Raw genomic sequence first — 19,082 nt, forward strand, 5'->3', positions numbered from 1 at the left:
GTTAAACGGATCGTCCGCTAACATCTGTTTTTCGTCCGTTCCGTTTTTTGGACGGAAGAAAAATAGGATTTTCTTCCGTTCAAAAAAACGGAACTTAACGGAGACGGATGTTAACGGACGTTAGCGGATGCTCATCCGCTAACGTACGCTATCCCATTGGAAAGCATTGCAGTCCGTAAACGGACGTATGAAAAAATGGATGAACGGTCCGCACGTGTGAAAGGACCCTTACTATAAAAAAAGTTTTTGATTTTTATTTCAAAATATTAAAAAATGCAGTGTTATTTGAATACCACCAAAAGAAAGCTCTATTTGTGTGAAAAAAATGATAACAATGTCATCTGGGTACAGTTGTATGCAAAAAAAGCTGAAAATTGGCCTGGGCAGGAAGGGGGTAAAAGTGCTTACCTGAGATCGAAGCCCCCGCAGGGGTTACATCCGGTGCTGTGATTGGCCGGAGCTGCGATGACGTCACACCCGCACGGGTGCCGCCGGTAACGGCACACAGACTGAAGCAACGGCACATACATGGCATTGCTTCAGCTTGCCCCAGTGCCTATGTGCCAATGACATCGGCACATGCAGGGGACAGGGGATATCTCCTAAACCGTACAGGTTTAGGAGATATCCTGAGTAGCTACAGGTAAGCCTTATTATAGTCCTACCTGTAGCATAAAGTGGTCTGTAAGGGCTTACAACCACTTTAATAGTAAAGAATCGAGATTGCGATTCTTTCCCCATCGCACTCTTTGCTCAAGCCAACAGCTGTAAAAAAAAAAAAAAAAAAACAGGTTCTGGTAACAGAACAATACAAAGAATAGTTCTGTCATTTGGGTGTCTAAAAACACCCTCACCTGTTTCAAGAGTTAATGAGATAGAGAAAAGAAGTTTGCAGTTGGTTCTAGACAACCTTTAATTATTTCTTGATCTATTCTGTTATTCATTAAATGTTAATTGTTAACTGTCAAATGTCATAAATGGGAAAGGTTAATCTGTAATGTGCAGAGTTATAAATATACATGTTACTGTGTAATAGCATGCATACCGATCAGAAGGAGGCAACCGGTTCCAGGGACGGCCCGTCTATTAAGGGCACCCTCCCATCCATACGTCCGGCCCCTTTCAGGATACTAGATGCATGGATTACAATGGGAGGGGGTTTGAAGCACCGAATAGAGCCGGAGGACAGAAGATTTAATAGATGGAAAGTTGAAAAAATTACTGAAAGTCCACTTTAACTGGCATTAACTGGCATTTTGGCATGGCCTTGCTCATCTTCAAGCTATGAGGCCGTTTCCGCGGACATGTCTGACCGTGTGTACGGCCTAGCGGACAGGTTTCCAGCGGACAAAAGTTTCTTAGCAAGCTAAGAAACTTGTCCGCTGGAAACATGTCCGTCGGACATGTCCGATGGTTAGTACACCTAATCGGACATGTCCGTTGGTTATGACGTGTAACCAGCGTCCCGAAATCCTGTGAATGCGTCAAATTGATTCGACGCATGCGTTGAAGCATTGCACTTCCGTGTTTGAGAACGTCGGTGTCTTCTACGTCACCGCGTTCTCTGTCCGCGGGGATTTTGGTCTGATGGTGTGTACACACATCAGACCAAAAGCTCCCAGGAGACATGTTTTCATCGGACATGTCTCCTCGTGTGTACGGGGCCTAACACTAAGTACTGGGAGAATGGCGTGATATCTGCAGAAAACTCTCCTTTCTGGAGGCTCAGATACCAAAAAGAGTGTATATGGAGCTGGGATTATTCAATGTGTCCAATGATTCCAACCTTCATAGAACTGTATAATATATAGGAAAAAAATAATAAGGGACTTTAGGTACCGAAGAGAATACATGAGCTCGAGTATGTACTATTTTATGATTGTCTAAATAAAAACCACCAATTCTATTATACTGTATGGACTTTGTGACGCCTTTTCCGATATCTTCAAAGCTCCTTATGCCGCGTACAGACGGTCGTTTTTTGTGATGAAAAAAAACGACGTTTTTGAAAACGTCATTTAAAATGACCGTGTGTGGGGAAAACGTCGTTTTATGTCTTCTGAAAAACGAAGACAAAATGTCTTCTGTTTTACAAAAAATGACCGTGTGTGGGCAAAACGACGTTTAAAACAACGTTTTTAAACCCGCACATGCTCAGAAGCTAGTTATGAAGCGAGCTTCAATGGAAAAGAGTGGTGAACGTAACCACGTTTTGCTAGAGCATTTTGGAAAAACGATGGTGTGTAGGCAACGTCGTTTTTGAAAATTATACAAGAGACATCAGGTAACTTAAAGTGGAAGATGTTGGCCATTTAAAATGGAAGCTCAGTCAAATACTAACCAAACCTAAACCTGCTCCCTCCCCCATAGGACTAATGCCCATGGGTGTAGGAACCTTTACAAATCTGGGGGGGACAGCATTTTTACTCGCCAGGTATATTCGTATCTCAAGCCAATAAATCAAACTATTAAAGCAATCCAGAGAGGGTAATGCGAAGAGCAAAATCCAGCAATAAAAAAATAAACCATCATAGCATTAGTAAAAATAAACCGACATATAGCATTAGTAAAAATAAACCGACATATAGCATTAGTAAAAATAAACTGACATATAGCATTAGTAAAAATAAACCGACATATAGCATTAGCATTTTTTAATATACAGCATGGTGGCGAGGGGGAGGGGGGTAAATGTCCTGCACTGGTCATAGTAACTCCTATTAATGTCCTGCACTGACATAATTGCATGCGTTAATATGACCACTGACCAGTGCACCCACCTGGCACTTTAAGGGTATATATACAAAGAAAAATGTGAAGGTTTTTGTTGCCAATCCCCTTAAAGCGGGAGTTCACCCCAAAAAAAAAATGTAATGTTTGCACTGACATTTTTTAATGGCTCCCCAATGCACTAAAGCAGGGATAAGCAATTAGCGGACCTCCAGATGTTGCCAAACTACAAGTCCCATGAGGCATAGCGAGACTCTGACAGCATCAAGCATGACACCCAGAGGCAGAGGCATGATGGGACTTGTAGTTTGGCAACAGCTGGAGGTCCGCTAATTGCTTATCCCCGCACTAAAGGAACACACCTGCATTGTAGCACTGGCACACCACAATGCATGGTAATGCACTACCTATGGCATATGTTTTCCTGACATTCCATATTGTGTACTCTCCTTCTTTTATTCCTTATTTCTTCTGCAAGCTAAATCCCATAATAGGCCGGCATGATAAGTACCAGGAATATAGAAAACTGTGTAACTGTTGACCATATTGTTCCTTTCCTGGTGGCTCATCATGTCACATGATGCCGGCCTATTATGGGATTTAGCTTGCAGAAGAAATAAGGAATAAAAGAAGGAGAGTACACAATATGGAATGTCAGGAAAACATATGCCATAGGTAGTGCATTACCATGCACCATGTGCCCAGTGCTACAATGCAGGTGTGTTCCTTTAGTGCATTGGGGAGCCATTAAAAAATGTCAGTGCAAACATTAGCAATGTGCAAAGTGCGTGATGTCAGCCTAGGTTTGCTTGATTGCTTTGGGGGCAATGTATTAGCTTATGAGGGTTGTCTTAACTTAAGGGCTAGGCCTGACTGAGACATTTTAAACTTGCCTTAACAGCGGCGATGGCTCCTCTAGGTGCAGCAGAGCAGCTCAGCCTCCTCCCATCAGTCCCACGATGATCCCCTCCCGGCGTGAGTGACGTCACGCCGCCAGGACGAGCGCCGGGCGGGGCTGTAAAGTGAGCAAATCATCTATTGGCTGGCGGCAAACTTTACATGTTCTGTTCCGCTCCGCTCCCGCCCCTGTTTGCCGCCAGCCAATCGGGAGCGGAGCGGAACAGAACATGTAAAGTATGCAGCAGCAGCAACACAGACATGCCGCACTCACAGACACAATAGACAGTGTCATCGGCAGCGCAGGCGGCCCTGGACCACCGATCGTCTGCGAGAGGCGGCCACGGCTCTAGTCCTTCTAACCTGGGGGGGATTTTACAATACCTGTCCCCCCCGCATTATTTCCTGGGGGGGATGCGTCCCCCCCGTCCCCCCCGGTTCCTACACCCATGCTAATGCCGCGTACACACCATCACTTTATGTGATGAAAAAAACCCGACATTTTCTGTGAAGTAAAAATGAGCAGAGTATCATCACAAAGAACTGGATAGACTAAGCTCTTCAGGACACCAGCCAATGTCTCCTTTGGTCAAACACACAGCTGACTCTCTAGCACAAGATGGGTGTCAGCAGCCCAAAAGTTTTTAAGATCTCTCATAGCAGTCTGTGCTCACACAATGTCCAAGGACAGTTGGTTGCCTCCTTCCAACATCCATGCGACACCTTTCTCCTGTGATACCAGACTAGATCTTCAGCAGACAGTCCCTCAGTCAGCTCTCTGTAGCTTTAGCATCCAGGCCTTCAGGTCGCCCACCTGAGGCCCCACAAACAGCAAGCACATGGCAGCACTGCCCTGGAGGAAAATACCCAGAAGCTCTGTGTCTCAGAGTATTTATACAGACTCCCAGCAGCCTTTGGGGCCATCCTCCCTGGGATTGGCTAGGGCTGTATAACTAGTCAAGCTGCTATTTGCATTGCTTCACACCTATGTTCCAGAAAGTTCTCCATTTCCTTGGAATGCAATCTAATAGCAGATGAAGCCCTGAACAGACATAACTAATATCATGCAGCTGCACTTATTACAGTGAGCACAGCTAAAGTTACCTAACACAACAATTATAGCCAGTGCCGGCCCAAGACATTGTGCTGCCTGGGACCAAGAATGAAATGCTGCCCCCCCCCCCCCCCAGAAAAAAAATCACGCCAACCAAAAGGCCCCCACATTCATTATTTTATATCATGATAACTAAAGGGGACCCGTCATGGCTCTATACATGTATAAAGGAGTATAACAAGGGCCTGTCATGGCTCTATAGATGTATAAAGAGGGCCTGTCATGGCTCTATACATGCATATAGGCGTATAAAAGGACCTGCCATGGCTCTATACATGTATCCAGGAGTATAAAGGGACCTGTGAATTGCCGGCGGCCACAATGTCTTTTGCGCAAACTAATCAATGTACGCTAATTGTGTTTTTTTTATTTTTTGGTACCAAAAATATGTAGAAGAATACATATTGGCCTAAACTGAAGAAAATAGTTTATTTTTCTAAATTTTGGGGATATTTATTATAGCAAAAAGTAAAAATATATATATATTTATAGCACAAAAAATATGCTGCCCCCCTAAAAGTGCTGCCTGGTACCCATGGTACCACCCGGTCCCATCATAGGGCCGGCCCTGATTATAGCCACGCTGGTTACAGTGAGACAAGCTAAATTTACCTAGCAAACAAAAATACAGCTCCACTGAACACAGTGAGCCAGCACTAAATCTACCTAACCCTAGCTCCAATTTAGTAGGGTGCTACAGAAAAACATTTGTAGAATGGTTTTAAGGTGACAGCTCTAGTTTTTCAGGTCCTTTTATTTTTTCCTGATGATTGCTCCCATAGTAACCTGGTTTCAAAGATCATGGTCTAATTGCTGGGAACATTTATGACTCCTGCCAGTGCAAGGTTCACTAGGAAAACTAGATACAAATATTAAATCCGGATGTGGACCTTGCCAGAGACGGCCCAGACCTACAGGCGTGAAGAAGAAGACCAGGAAATAACAGCAGGAATAATTAAGAAATGCCCTCGTCGCAGAAGACATGGTTGTTCTTAGCTGGCTTTATATCAAGCATCGGATCGTTCGCAATCATATGTACATGCTTAGGGACTCAGCAATGGGCTACCAGCATTGTCCAGTTCACAGGAGTGAATTATGGAGGAGAAGCCTACGTCAAACTTGGACTTTTCGTTGTCAGGCGCAATAAGACTATCACAAGCGGCACAGGACTACAAACTGAAGAGAGCTCCAAACAAGGTAAGGCCCGTCCTATGATTGCAGAATAGTGGAATAACCCATCAGCTGGTTGGACACATCTCCTGTGAAGCTCTGCTTTCGTCACAGTAAATTTAGCCATATGCTAGTAGAATTTTGTTTGAAAACGTTTGCTTTTCTAATCATTAGTGCAGTCAAATCAGTGAAGGCTGGTGATCAAAATTTTTGGGGGACCGCAAACAAACTGAAAAAAAATACCCCATCAATTGCAACCACTGTGCCCATCAATTTCCGCCACTGTAACCATCAATTTCCACCACTGCGCAATCAAACGCAGCCACTGTGCCATCAAACGCAGCCACTGTGCCATCAAACGCAGCCACTGTGCCATCAAACGCAGCCACTGTGCCATCAAACGCCGCCACTGTGCCATCAATCGCCGCCACTGTGCCATCAATCGCCGCCACTGTGCCATCAAGCGCAGTCACTGTGCCATCAAGCGCAGCCACTGTGCCCATCAAGCGCAGCCACTGTGCCCATCAAGCGCAGCCACTGTGCCATCAATTGCCGCCACTGTGCTATCAAACGCCACCACTGTGCCATCAAACGCAGCCACTGTGCCCATAAAGCACAGCCACTGTGCCATCAATTGCCGCCACTGTGCCATCACTTGCCGCCACTGTGCCACCAATTGCAGCCACTGTGCCCATCAAACGCAGCCACTGCGCCATCAATTGCCGCTACTGTGCCCATCAATTGCTGCCAGTGTGCCCATCAATTGCCGCTACTGTGCTCCATCAAATGCTGCCAGTGTGCCCATCAATTGCTGCCAGTGTGCCCACCAATTGCTGCTACTGTGCCCCATCAAATTCTGCCAGTGTGCCCACCAATTGCCACTACTGTGCCCCATCAAATTCTGCCAGTGTGCCCATCAATTGCCACTACTGTGCCTATCAATTTCCGCTACTGTGCCACATCAAATGCTGCCAGTGTGCATCGCCTGTCCGGCACTTACCTGTCTCGGTGGGGCAGCGGGTCACAGCGGTGCTCTCCACACTCCTCGATGTCTTCTCCCGTCCTCTGCTATGATTGGACGCCGGTGTACAATCTCAACGCCTGTCGTTTCAGCCAATCAGGTGACAGGTAACAGACCCGAGCACCTGATTGGCTGAGAGGTGGTACAGTGTGAGGAAAGCAAATATCGCTTTCCTAACACAACGCTGAGTGAACAGCGACCACCCAGCATGGTGCCCGCTGTTCACCTTTTTGGATGCCTATTAGAGCCTATGGCTCTAATCAGGTGCTTCCAAAAATACCCTGTTGTAATTCAGGTGCCCGGCGAAAAGGGGCCGGGCACCTGAATAGGGGGTGGCAGCGGTGACCATAGATGGATTCATGCAATGCATGATTCTATGGTGAGAGAGAAGTGGCAGGAGAGAGGGGGCGGTGCCCATGCTCCCTTTATGGATGCACCACCACTGGGTCAAATCAACGTTCAATTTTTACCATAGTGCCATAGTACCACCGCGAACGAGGTGTAGAGAACTTACCTGGTCCACGCCGAGCGAGATGTCATCTTGCCTCGGCGTATCTTAAGGGTATCGCCGCTCCAGCACTGTGATTGGCTGGAGCGGCGATGTCATCACTCCTGTGCATCCGCTCGGGAGACTTCATTCCGGCAAGGTCCGGTGGCTGCCGGGCCTTTAGCCGAGGATCCACGATGCGCATGTGCCGCTGCAATCAGCGGCGCATTGCGAGGGGAATATCTCCTAAACCATACAGGCTTACCTGTAGGTAAAAGTGGTAGTAAAGACTTTACTACCACTTTAATGGCATCCCAGTCTTAGTCTGTAGGGTTCAATATTGAGTTGGCCCATTCTTTACAGCTATAACAGCTTCAACTCTTCTGGGAAGGCCGTCCACAAGGTTTAGGAGTGTGTCTATGGGAATGTTTGACTGTCTTCCAGAAGCGTATTTGTGAGGTCGGCACTGATGTTGGACTAGAAAGCCTAGCTCACAGTCTCAGCTCTAATTCATCCCAAAGGTGTTCTATCGGGTTGAGGTCAGGACTCTGTGCAGGCCAGTCAAGTTCCTCCACCCCAAACTCACTTATCCATGTCTTTATGGGCCTTGCTTTGTGCACTGGTGCGCAGTCATGTTGGAACAGGAAGGGGCCGTCCCCAAACTGTCCCCACAAAGTTGGGAGCATGAAATTGTCCAAAATGTCTTGGTATGCTGACCCCTTAAGAGTTTCCTTCACTGGAACTAAGGGGCCAACCCAACCCCTGAAAAACAGCCCCACACCATAATCCCCCCTCCACCAAATGATTTGGAGCAGTACACAAAGCAAGGTCCAAAAAAGACATGGATGAGCGAGTTTGGGGTGGAGGAACTTGACTGGCTTGCACAGATTCCTGACCTCAACATGATAGAACACATTTGGGATGAATTAGAATGGAGACCTTCTCATCCACATCAGTGCCTGACCACACAAATGCGCTTCTGGAGGAATGATCAAACATTCCCATAGACACACTCCTAAACCTTGTGGACAGCCTACCCAGAAGAGTTGAAGCTGTTATAGCTGCAAAGGGTGGGCCAACTCAATATTGAACCCTACAGACTAATAGCTGGATTCAGGTACACGTGCCTAACGTTAGGCAGGCGTAGCGTATCTCATATACGCTACGCCGCCGTAAGTTAAAGCGGCAAGTGCTGTATTCACAAAGCACTTGCGTTCTAAGTTACGGCGGCGTAGCGTAAATGTGCCGGCCTAAGCGCGCCTAATTCAAATTGTGAAGAGGTGGGCGTGTTTTATGCTAATGAATCGTGACCCGACGTGATTGACGTTTTGAACGAACGGCGCATTGCTCCAAATTACGCCGCAAAGACTTATTGGTTTCGACGTGAAAGTAAATTACGCCCAGCCCCATTCACGGACGACTTACGCAAACGACGTAAACATTTTTAAATTCGACGCGATTCCGATGTCCATACTTAACATTGGCTGCGCCATCTTTTTGGTGGAATATCTTTAGGCCTAAAAACGCCTTACGTAAACGGCGTATCTTTACTGCGACGGGCAAGCGTACGTTCGTAAATAGGCGTATCTCGCTGATTTACGCATTCTAGGCGTATATCAGCGTTCACGCCCCTAGCGGCCGGCGTAAATAGACAGCTAAGATACGACGGCGCCGGCGGTCGTATCTTAGTTAGATTTAAGTGTATCTCAATTTGAGAATACACTTAAATATACGACGGTGCAGATTCAGAGTTACGACGACGTTTCTACTGATACGCCGGCGTAACTCTACCTGAATCTGGCTATAAGACTGGGATGCCATTAAAGTTCATGTGTGTGTACAGGCAGGTGTCCCAATACTTTTGATAATATAGTTTTTATTTCTACCTTGCCATATAGTACAAATTGTTTTCAAGTAATTCTTCTAACCCATCCCCCCCAAGTACTTGTAATATCGGGTTCTATTTGTGCTCACTGTTCATTCTTTGCTACCTTCTCTCATTTCAGTGTTTGACCAATTAAAGGAAACAAACAACGTGAAGATCGCCCACATCATCGTCATTCTTTTCTGTGTGCTCGCACTTGCTTGCTGTTTTATGGGATCACTGACTACCTGCTTGAATAGTGTCAGCAATCCTTACATAACCTTCTTGGGTCCCCAGGGTGTCTATGTGTGGAGTTCTATAAACGGTGAGTGGATGGTATGAAAGGGATCCTAAATGTGGGGGTGGGGTCCTGACAATGAACAATGATCTATAGGGGAGGGGCTTAGAAGGATGGTTCTCTCTAGAAGACCCCAATGATATCCGGCTAGCACATGCATCCTTTAAGAATTACGAGGCAAATGACCCACATGAAAAACATGCTTGACTGACATTCCAAAAGATATCTCCTATTTTTAAAGGGTGCATGCTGTGGACTATTGTGTAAAGAGGGTCTCTGCTCGCCAAAGCCTGCCCCCCTCCCCTTTAACCAAGTCCACAGTGCACCCCTTTTTATACACTGGGAGGCAGGAGAGACTAGAGAGGGTGAGCTTACCAGGATGGAGGCTAAAGTGCAGGCAGGCTGTTTTTGGGTTCAAACTTCCTGTCCAGTGCCCACACATGCCCGGGGAGTGTGGGCAGGGCAGACTCAGAAGGAGGAGGAGCAGATGAGCTCTATCTCTCCTCGTGTCTGTGCAGAGAGAGAAGGGGATGTCAGCGCTGCTGTGCGCTGAGGTTGAGCTATGTGTGAGACGAGACATAGCTCAGCTCTGCAGCCATCTACCTCGGAGCTGACACAGGCATGGCTGCACAGTGGGAGGTGACCTGTGTTAACAGAGCTCCAGCAGGCATATTCCTGCTCTGCAAAAACAGCATTTGGTAGTGGTGGCCGGTGGGTGTGCATAGTGTCACCAGCCCGGGGGGAGATTTGCACCTTGCCCCCCCTGCCAGCCCTCCCATGTCACAAATACAGTATGTAATCACTAATAGCAATTAGCAATGCTCTTTCCAGCTATCTGTAGAGGGGGCATTCTTTATACTGAATCCTAATGTAAGGAACATTGGGCCATATCCACAAAAGAGATACTCCGGCGTAAGCCGTCGTATCTCTGGTTCTAACTTTGGAACTGATCCTCAGAAGCAGTTTTCCTAAGTTAGGCAGAAGATCCGACATCTGTAAGGGACTTACACTGCCGGATCTTAGGATGCAGTACCGCATCCGCCACTGGGGGCATTTCGAGTCGAAATGCCTCTTCTAGTATGCAAATTAGCACTTAGGGCGATCCTCAAAGCTTTTGTGCCTAGTTTTTTCGCCGTAAGTGTTAGTTTGCCTGGTGTAAAACTAGGGCTGCTTTTACAAAGTGTAAAGTTAGTCACACCTTGTAAAGGCCCATTCAAGCGACGGCATTTGGTATGCATTCCCGAGGGAGAACTCCACGGCAATTTGTAAATTCCAAACCAGCATGGGTTCCCCCCCAGGAGCATACCAGGCCCTTAGGTCTGTTATGGGTTGTAAGGAGACCCCCCCTCCGCCGAAAAATCGACGTAGGGGGTCCCCCTACAATCCATACCAGACCCGTATCCAAAGCACGCTACCCGGCCGGTCAGGAATGGGAGTGGGGACGAGCGAGCGTCCCAACCCCTCCTGAGCCGTGCCAGGCTGCATGCCGTCAACATGGGGGGGTTGGGTGCTCTGGGGCAGGGGGGCGCACTGCGGGCCCCCCACCCCAGAGCACCCTGTCCCCATGTTGATGAGGACAGGACCTCTTCCCGACAACCCTTGCCATTGGTTGTCGGGGTATGCGGGCGGGGGCTTATCGGAATCTGGGAGTCCCCTTTAATAAGGGGTCCCCCAGATACCGGCCCCCCACCCTAAGTGAATGGATATGGGGTACATCGTACCCCTATCCATTCACCTGTAGGCAAAAAGTAAAAGTTATTAAACACACAACACAAGGGTTTTTAAAATAATTTATTATTCTGCTCCGGATGCCCCCCCTGTCTTCGTTATTAGCTCAATTACCAGGGGGGGCTTCTTCTTCCGCTCTCCGGGGGTCTTCTCCGCTCTCCGGGGGGGGGTTTCTTCTTCCGCTCTCCGGGGGGGGGGGGCTTCTCCGGACTCCGGGGGGCTTCTTCCATCTTCTCCCCTCTTCCGCTGTTGACTCGGCGAACCCCGGTTCTTCTGCAGCTCTCCGGTGCCTTCTTCTTCAGCGCTGGCTGCCTGCTATGTTTGTGTGTTAGCTCGATTTCAAACAGGCAGCCGGCGCGGTCTTCTGTGACGTCAGGGTCTTCTCTTCTGTTCTTCTCCCCTCTTCCGATGTTGACTCGTCGCCTGTTGTCGCTGTAATGATGGAAGCGCGCCTTGCATCCCATTTATATAGGCATCACCGTCCCATCATGCTCTGGTAGGTACCCACGTGGTGGGTGCACGTGGGTAGGCACCCACCACGTGGGTACCTGCCGGAGCATGATGGGACGGTGATGCCTATATAAATGGGATGCAAGGCGCGCTTCCATCATTACAGCGACAACAGGCGACGAGTCAACATCGGAAGAGGGGAGAAGAACAGAAGAGAAGACCCTGACGTCACAGAAGACCGCGCCGGCTGCCTGTTTGAAATCGAGCTAACACACAAACATAGCAGGCAGCCAGCGCTGAAGAAGAAGGCACCGGAGAGCTGCAGAAGAACCGGGGTTCGCCGAGTCAACAGCGGAAGAGGGGAGAAGATGGAAGAAGCCCCCCGGAGTCCGGAGAAGCCCCCCCCCGGAGAGCGGAAGAAGAAACCCCCCCCCCGGAGAGCGGAGAAGACCCCCGGAGAGCGGAAGAAGAAGCCCCCCCTGGTAATTGAGCTAATAACGAAGACAGGGGGGGCATCCGGAGCAGAATAATAAATTATTTTAAAAACCCTTGTGTTGTGTGTTTAATAACTTTTACTTTTTGCCTACAGGTGAATGGATAGGGGTACGATGTACCCCATATCCATTCACTTAGGGTGGGGGGCCGGTATCTGGGGGACCCCTTCTTAAAGGGGACTCCCAGATTCCGATAAGCCCCCGCCCGCATACCCCGACAACCAATGGCAAGGGTTGTCGGGAAGAGGTCCTGTCCTCATCAACATGGGGACAGGGTGCTCTGGGGTGGGGGGGCCCGCAGTGCGCCCCCCTGCCCCAGAGCACCCAACCCCCCCATGTTGAGGGCATGCGGCCTGGCACGGCTCAGGAGGGGGGGGACGCTCGCTCGTCCCCACTCCCATTCCTGACCGGCCGGGTAGCGTGCTTTGGATACGGGTCTGGTATGGATTGTAGGGGGACCCCCTACGTCGATTTTTCGGCGGAGGGGGGGTCTCCTTACAACCCATAACAGACCTAAGGGCCTGGTATGCTCCTGGGGGGGGAACCCATGCCGGTTTTTTCTGTGAAAATTGGCATGGAGTTCTCCCTCTCAGGAATGCATGCTGAGCGACGCTGTCATTTTTTTTTTTAATTATTTGTTTTCCCGGCGCGTCTTTGTTTTCACCCGTCGCAACTTTAGTGTCCCGTCGCAATCCACAAAGCCGCCTGGCGTCAATTACGTTCGCGCGATGCACGTCGGGAAAATGACGTCACACGCATGCGCAGTACGGCCGGCGCGGGAGCGCGCCTCATTTAAATTGTAAACGCCCCCCGGAGAGGAGGAACGCCTTACGACGGCGGCACTTAAGTTACACGGCTTGAAATTTTTACGTAAGTGCTTTGTGGATCAGGCACTTAGGTAAAAACTTTAAGTCAGTGTAACTTAACTGCTGAAAGTTAAGTTACGCCGCCTGGCTGAGGATTTGGCCCATTCTTCCCATTGACCATCAGTGTAATGCAACCCTTTCCCTCACATGGTCTCCAATGTAAGGTTGGTCTTCTTCGACTTACAACCAATCTAAGGGGGTTCTTCTCCACCGGCCACAAATCTTTTTCCACTCACTACCAATCTAAGGGGCCCTTATCCATTGATCACCAATTTAAAGGGGCCCCTCTCCACTGAGTGACCACCAATCTAAAGGGGCCCATCTCCACTGACCATCAATCTAAAGTGGGGGGGGGGGGGATTCTCTGCTCAAGTCACCACCAATCTAAAGGGGGGCCCTTTTTCCACTGACCACCAATCTAAGGGATGTTTTCTTCAACTAACCACCAATCTAATGGGGCCAATCTCCACTGCTCAACAACAAAGAAAAAAAACATTTAGAAGGGAAATCGAAGAAAAAGGTAAGTGAACCAACAATGCACTAGCTTAAAGGAACCTATTTAGAAAATAAAAAATTAACCTTTACAACCCCTTTAATTATCTACTTCAGTCATGTGTTTTTCGGGTGTGTACTCAGCATCAGCACTGATCTCATCGCTGTAATGGTATCAATATAGTAATATATAACTAAATAACGTTTTCTTATATGATACAGTAGGCTTGTTTATGGCAACTCAAGCTGCGATTAAAGATAGTACACAGACATATCTACGCAGGAAGCTCTCTATGTGTTATAATGACATCAAATACGGGGAAAAGAATCACTATATGAGTCACAATGTCAGTTGGAGACCTTATCTGAGCAAATGAGTAACGTGAAATATTTATAAGTGACATTATGACATTATGATATTCTTATTTGATACATATTTTTAGACATGTGCACAGAATTTTTTTTCGTTTTCTTTTGTTCTGTTTCGTATCGTTCCGTAGGTTCGTTTCCGTTCGTTTTTCGTAAGACGCCCGTTTTCCTGTTCGTTCCCGTTCGTTTTTCGTACGACGAGATTTTTTCGTATTCCGATCGTTTCGTATTTTCGTTACCGTTTTATTTTCGTACATGCGGGATGGTTCGTTATTCTGTTTAATTCATGTTCGTTACTTGTTAGACAATAATTTTCATGAATTTTCGTCAATGATTTTCATTCTGTGTTTTGGATTCCTTTTTCTGTTCGTGTTTTCGGTCGTGTGTTCGTGTGACATCTATGACAATTTGTTGTGGATGTCATGTGGGCATGCGACTGAAGATACGAACAGAAAAAGGATTTTCGTCATTTTGTACTTTCGTAAATATATCGCGGGATTCGCGGCACTTTCAACACGCGGCTCATCTATATTAACGATTGTTAAGCCCCATACACTTGGTTTAACAACAAACATAAAAACGATCGTTTTCCGTTCGTTCTCAGAAAATTTGTTCGTTTTTAAACATCAGAAAACCATTTTTGGGTTCAAAAGTCTGGCCAACTGATCTCCCTTCAGATGAAAATCCACAGAAAAGTTTATTTGGCTTTACTGTACTACTCAGCACAAAAGAGAAGCTGCTTCACTAACTACACTCACTGACAAGGGATTTGCATTCTGTGTTTTGGGTCCTTTTTCTTTTGGTGTTTTCGGTTGTGTGTTCGTGTGACATCTGTGGCAAAAGATTTGCTTTCTGTTGAATCCAAAATACGAACAGAAAAAAGGAATTCAAAATACAGGGTGCGGGTCTTTTGTTGTGGATGTCGTGTGAGCATACGACTGAGGGTGCGAACAGAGAAGGGATTCAAACAAGATACAGAGTGCAAATCTTTTGTTGTGGATGTCGTGTGAACATACGGCTGAGGATACGAACAGAGAGGGGATTCAAACAGGACACAGAATGCAAATCTTTTGTTGTGGATGTCGTGTGAGCATGCGACTGGGCATGCGGACAGGGAAAGGATTCAAACAAAATGCAGAGTGCGGGTCTTTTGTTGTGGATGTCATATGAGCATACGACTGAGGGTGCGAACAGAGAAGGGATTCAAACAGGATACAGAATGCAAATCTTTTGTTATAGATGTAATTTTCGTTCTTTTGCCGTTTTCGTTTTGTCGTATTTTCGTCAGATCGTTCGTTCGTATTTGCGGTTGTTCGTTATGCGGCTCATTCGTAATCCCGTCGTTTTCGTATTTTGGTGCTTTAATTTTTTCATATGTACACATTATTCTGCGGGTACGAAAATAACATTCGTACGAACGGGAATGCACATATCTACCTATTTTATTGTGGTATCTGAGGGAACCAAAACATTTTCATCTCACTGGAATCAATACTGAATATCACTACTATTTAAGATTGGACTTTTTTCACCTCATTTTCACATTTAGGCTGATTGTGGAAACCATTATTATTTACTTGTATTTTAAAATTTCTATATAATTTGATTGTCTGTTTGTTGTGGTTTATCACTTTAGGCACGTCACAATGTCTTATTCACTATTAGCTAGATTCAGGTAGAGTTAGGCGGACGGCGCATGCGCCGTTCCAAAAAAACGTCAATCACGTCAGGTCAAGCCCCATTAACATAAAACACTCCCCCTCAGCCAAATTTTAATTAGCCGCCCTTACGCCCGCCCGATTTACGCTACGCCGCCGTAACTTAACAGGCAAGTACTTTGAAAATCATGTACTTGCTTCGCTAACTTACGGCGGCGTAGTGTAAAAACGATACGCTACGCCGCCGCAAAGTTAGGACGCCCTACCTGAATCCAGCTATATCATTTTTTAGCGCAACTTCTGTTTTTTCTCATTTTTAGAAGTAGGCCAGCAATTGCAGCCTATGGCCCAGATTCTCAAAGGATATACGACGGCGTATCTCCAGATACGCGGTCGTATCTCTGAGTCTGAGCCATCGTATGTATGCGCCTGATTCTTAGAATCAGTTACGCATAGATTTGTATTAGATCCGACCGGCGTAAGTCTCTTACACCGTCGGATCTTAACTGCATATTTACGCTGGCCGCTAGGGGCGTGTACGCTGATTTACGCCTAGAAATATGTAAATCAGCTAGATACGCGAATTCACGAACGTACGCCCGGCTGACGCAGTACAGATATGCCGTTTACGTTAGGCTTTTCCCAGCGTAAAGTTACCCCTGCTATATGAGGCGTTGATGCGGCGTACCAATGTTAAGTATGGACGTCGTTCCCGCGTCAAATTTTTAAAATTTTACGTCGTTTGCGTAAGTCGTTCGCGAATAGGGCTGGGCGTCATTTACGTCATTCACGTCGAAAGCATTGGCTTCTTGCGGGTTAATTTGGAGCATGCGCACTGGGATACTTTCACGGACGGCGCATGCGCTGTTCGTTAAAAGCGTCATTTACGTGGGGTCACATAAAATAACATAACACACGTCCACATCTACCACATATGAATTAGGCGGGCTTACGCCAGCCTATTTAAGCTACGCCGCCGCAACTTTCGTTTGAGAATACGGCACTCGCCTGTAAAAGTTGCGGAGACGTAACGTAAATAGGATACGTTACGGCCGCACAAAGATACGCCAATCTACGTAAAATCCGGGCCTATGTGTTCTATCCTTTCAGATTTCTTTTAGCTGGACCTTTATGTATTATCATCATTTTTTAACATTTTATTTATGTTTTATTTACCTTTTTCCCAGCGATCCTTATACTCCTTGCCATGATTGTGTATGCAGTAAATATAGAAGTGAACAAAATGCCGAAGAGTTTGGTTAAAGCAATGGACACCACAAATGATGAATTTGGGACTAGTAAGAATACATACGGATACTCATACTGGCTCCTGCTCCTTAGTATCTTCCTGAACATGACCACAATAGGGATTATCTTCTTTTACCAGAAAATCAGGTATAGCAAACAGAAAGAACAGGAGAGACCGATGGAGACTGCAACTAAAGATTCCATCTTATTCTGAGACTGGGACCCCACACTGTGCAAGCTAGTGCTTATTACGCTGCCACCACCAACCGCTCACAATAAACCAGCGGGACCTTCTGGGAAAAAATGCTGCTTCTGTGCTCATTGAATACTCTTATAACACCATTATTATTACATGGCTGGGAATGAAGAGGCTTCATTGTTAAACAGACTTATTTAGCGTGCCGCTATGTATTCATGTATATGAACCTGTCATTTTTCATAGGCAAATTGTTTTATGTACTAAGCGTTGTTGTGTGGACAGACGGGGTGGTATGATTTGTAGAGGTGCATAACGGTTACAGTTACGTCTTTGGGCACTTTCATAAAAAGGTGAATGAGGTTAAAGGGGAACGAGGGGCAAAAAAATTACATATGATGCAATCTTTCAAAAGCAGTTTTTGTTTGTTGGATTGTTCAGTACCCCAGATTCACATATAATTACATCCTGGGGAGTGTAACGTATGTGATTTACGTTACACCGCCGCAGGTTTACAGCGTAAGTGCCTGATTCTCAGAACACTTTCCTGTAAACTTGCGGCGGTGTATCGTAAATGCGCTCGGCGCAAGCCCGCCCAATTCAAATGGGGCGGGCACCATTTAAATTAGGCGCGTTCCCGCGCCGAGCGTACTGCGAATGCTTCGTCGGGTAAATTACCTGATGTGCATTGCGCTAAATGACGTCGCACCGACGTCATTTGCTTAGACGTTAACGTAAATGGCGTCCAGCGCCATTCACGGACGTCTTACGCAAACGACGTTGATTTTTAAATTTCGACGCGGGAACGACGGCCATACTTAACATGGCTTAGGACAACTAGGGCTCAGCCCTAATTTTACGCTGCGTAACTCGACGGAAACGACGTACAGTTAGATCGACGGGCCATTCGGACGTTCGGGGATCGCCGTAAGTATTCATTTGCATATTCTACGCCGGCCGCAATGGCCTCGCCACCTAGCGGCCGGCCTAGGATTGCATCCTTAAGATCCGACAGTGTAATTCAATTACACCTGTCGGATCTTAGGGCTAGCTATGCGTAACTGGTTCTATGAATCAGCCGCATAGTTAGGACGGCCCTAACACAGAGATACGACGGCGTATCAGGAGATACGCTGTCGTATCTCTTTTGTGAATCTGGCCCATAGTTTTTTTTTTTTACTTGATGATCCTGCCACAGTAGTTTCTTCCAATTCCTGCAACAGGCACAGATGTCCAGCAAAAGTGACAGTTACAGGGGTTCTGACAACCATATAAAACTGGCAGGGTTGCTTACAATGGTTATATTTTATTCATATGGCTAAGAGCCTGTGTTGATGGGTATTGGTCTTGTGCCAATGGCATCTTTTTGAGAAGCTTCTGAGATCATTCATTGAAATGGAAAAACGTAACCTGCAATTGAACTCATTCTGACATGCATTTGACCTGCTTTGAGTGGGTTTTACGTTCCCCAAGGGCCCTTGAACCTTTCTTCTAAGGCCCCGTACACACGAGGGGACATGTCCGATGAAAACGGTCCGCGGTGGCCTTCCAGCTGTTGCGAAACTACAAGTCCCATGAGGCATTGCAAGGCTGACAGTTACAAGCATAACACTCACAGGCAAAGGCATGATGGGACTTGTAGTTTCGCAGCAGTTGGAGGGCCGCCAGTTTGGGACCCCTGGTTTAGAGTGACAGTCCATCAATGATTCAATTATTCAATGAGATGGCTCAGTTTCATATATATTCGTTTTTCCAGGTATATACCCAAACATATTCAAGCTATAGTTATATAATGGATGTGGGCTGAAAGTGCACACTCTCAGGTTTAATTTGAGGGTATGTACATCCAAATCGGAGGAAGGGATTAGGAATTACAGCTCTTAAGTATACCCACTCCCCCCTCCCTTTTGAAGGAACCAAAAGTAATTGGACAATTGAACCAAAAGCTGTTTCATGGCCAGGTGTGGGCTACTCCTTCATTATTTCTTCATCAATTTAGC

The 19,082-nt window shown here is 46.7% G+C and overlaps 1 protein-coding gene across 1 annotated transcript; it reads left to right on the forward strand.

Annotated features, from left to right (window-relative positions):
- Positions 1–5,615: 5,615 nt before the first annotated feature.
- On the forward strand, positions 5,616–17,257 carry CLRN3 (clarin 3). The gene is made up of 3 exons (XM_040322111.1): positions 5,616–5,938; positions 9,426–9,608; positions 16,826–17,257. Exons 1-3 carry the CDS (start codon positions 5,704–5,706, stop codon positions 17,098–17,100), a joined length of 693 nt encoding a protein of 230 aa, XP_040178045.1. The 5' UTR covers positions 5,616–5,703; the 3' UTR covers positions 17,101–17,257.
- Positions 17,258–19,082: the final 1,825 nt, after the last annotated feature.

This window comes from Rana temporaria, chromosome 8, assembly GCF_905171775.1.
Source record: "Rana temporaria chromosome 8, aRanTem1.1, whole genome shotgun sequence".
In the NCBI taxonomy this organism is placed as follows: domain Eukaryota; kingdom Metazoa; phylum Chordata; class Amphibia; order Anura; family Ranidae; genus Rana; species Rana temporaria.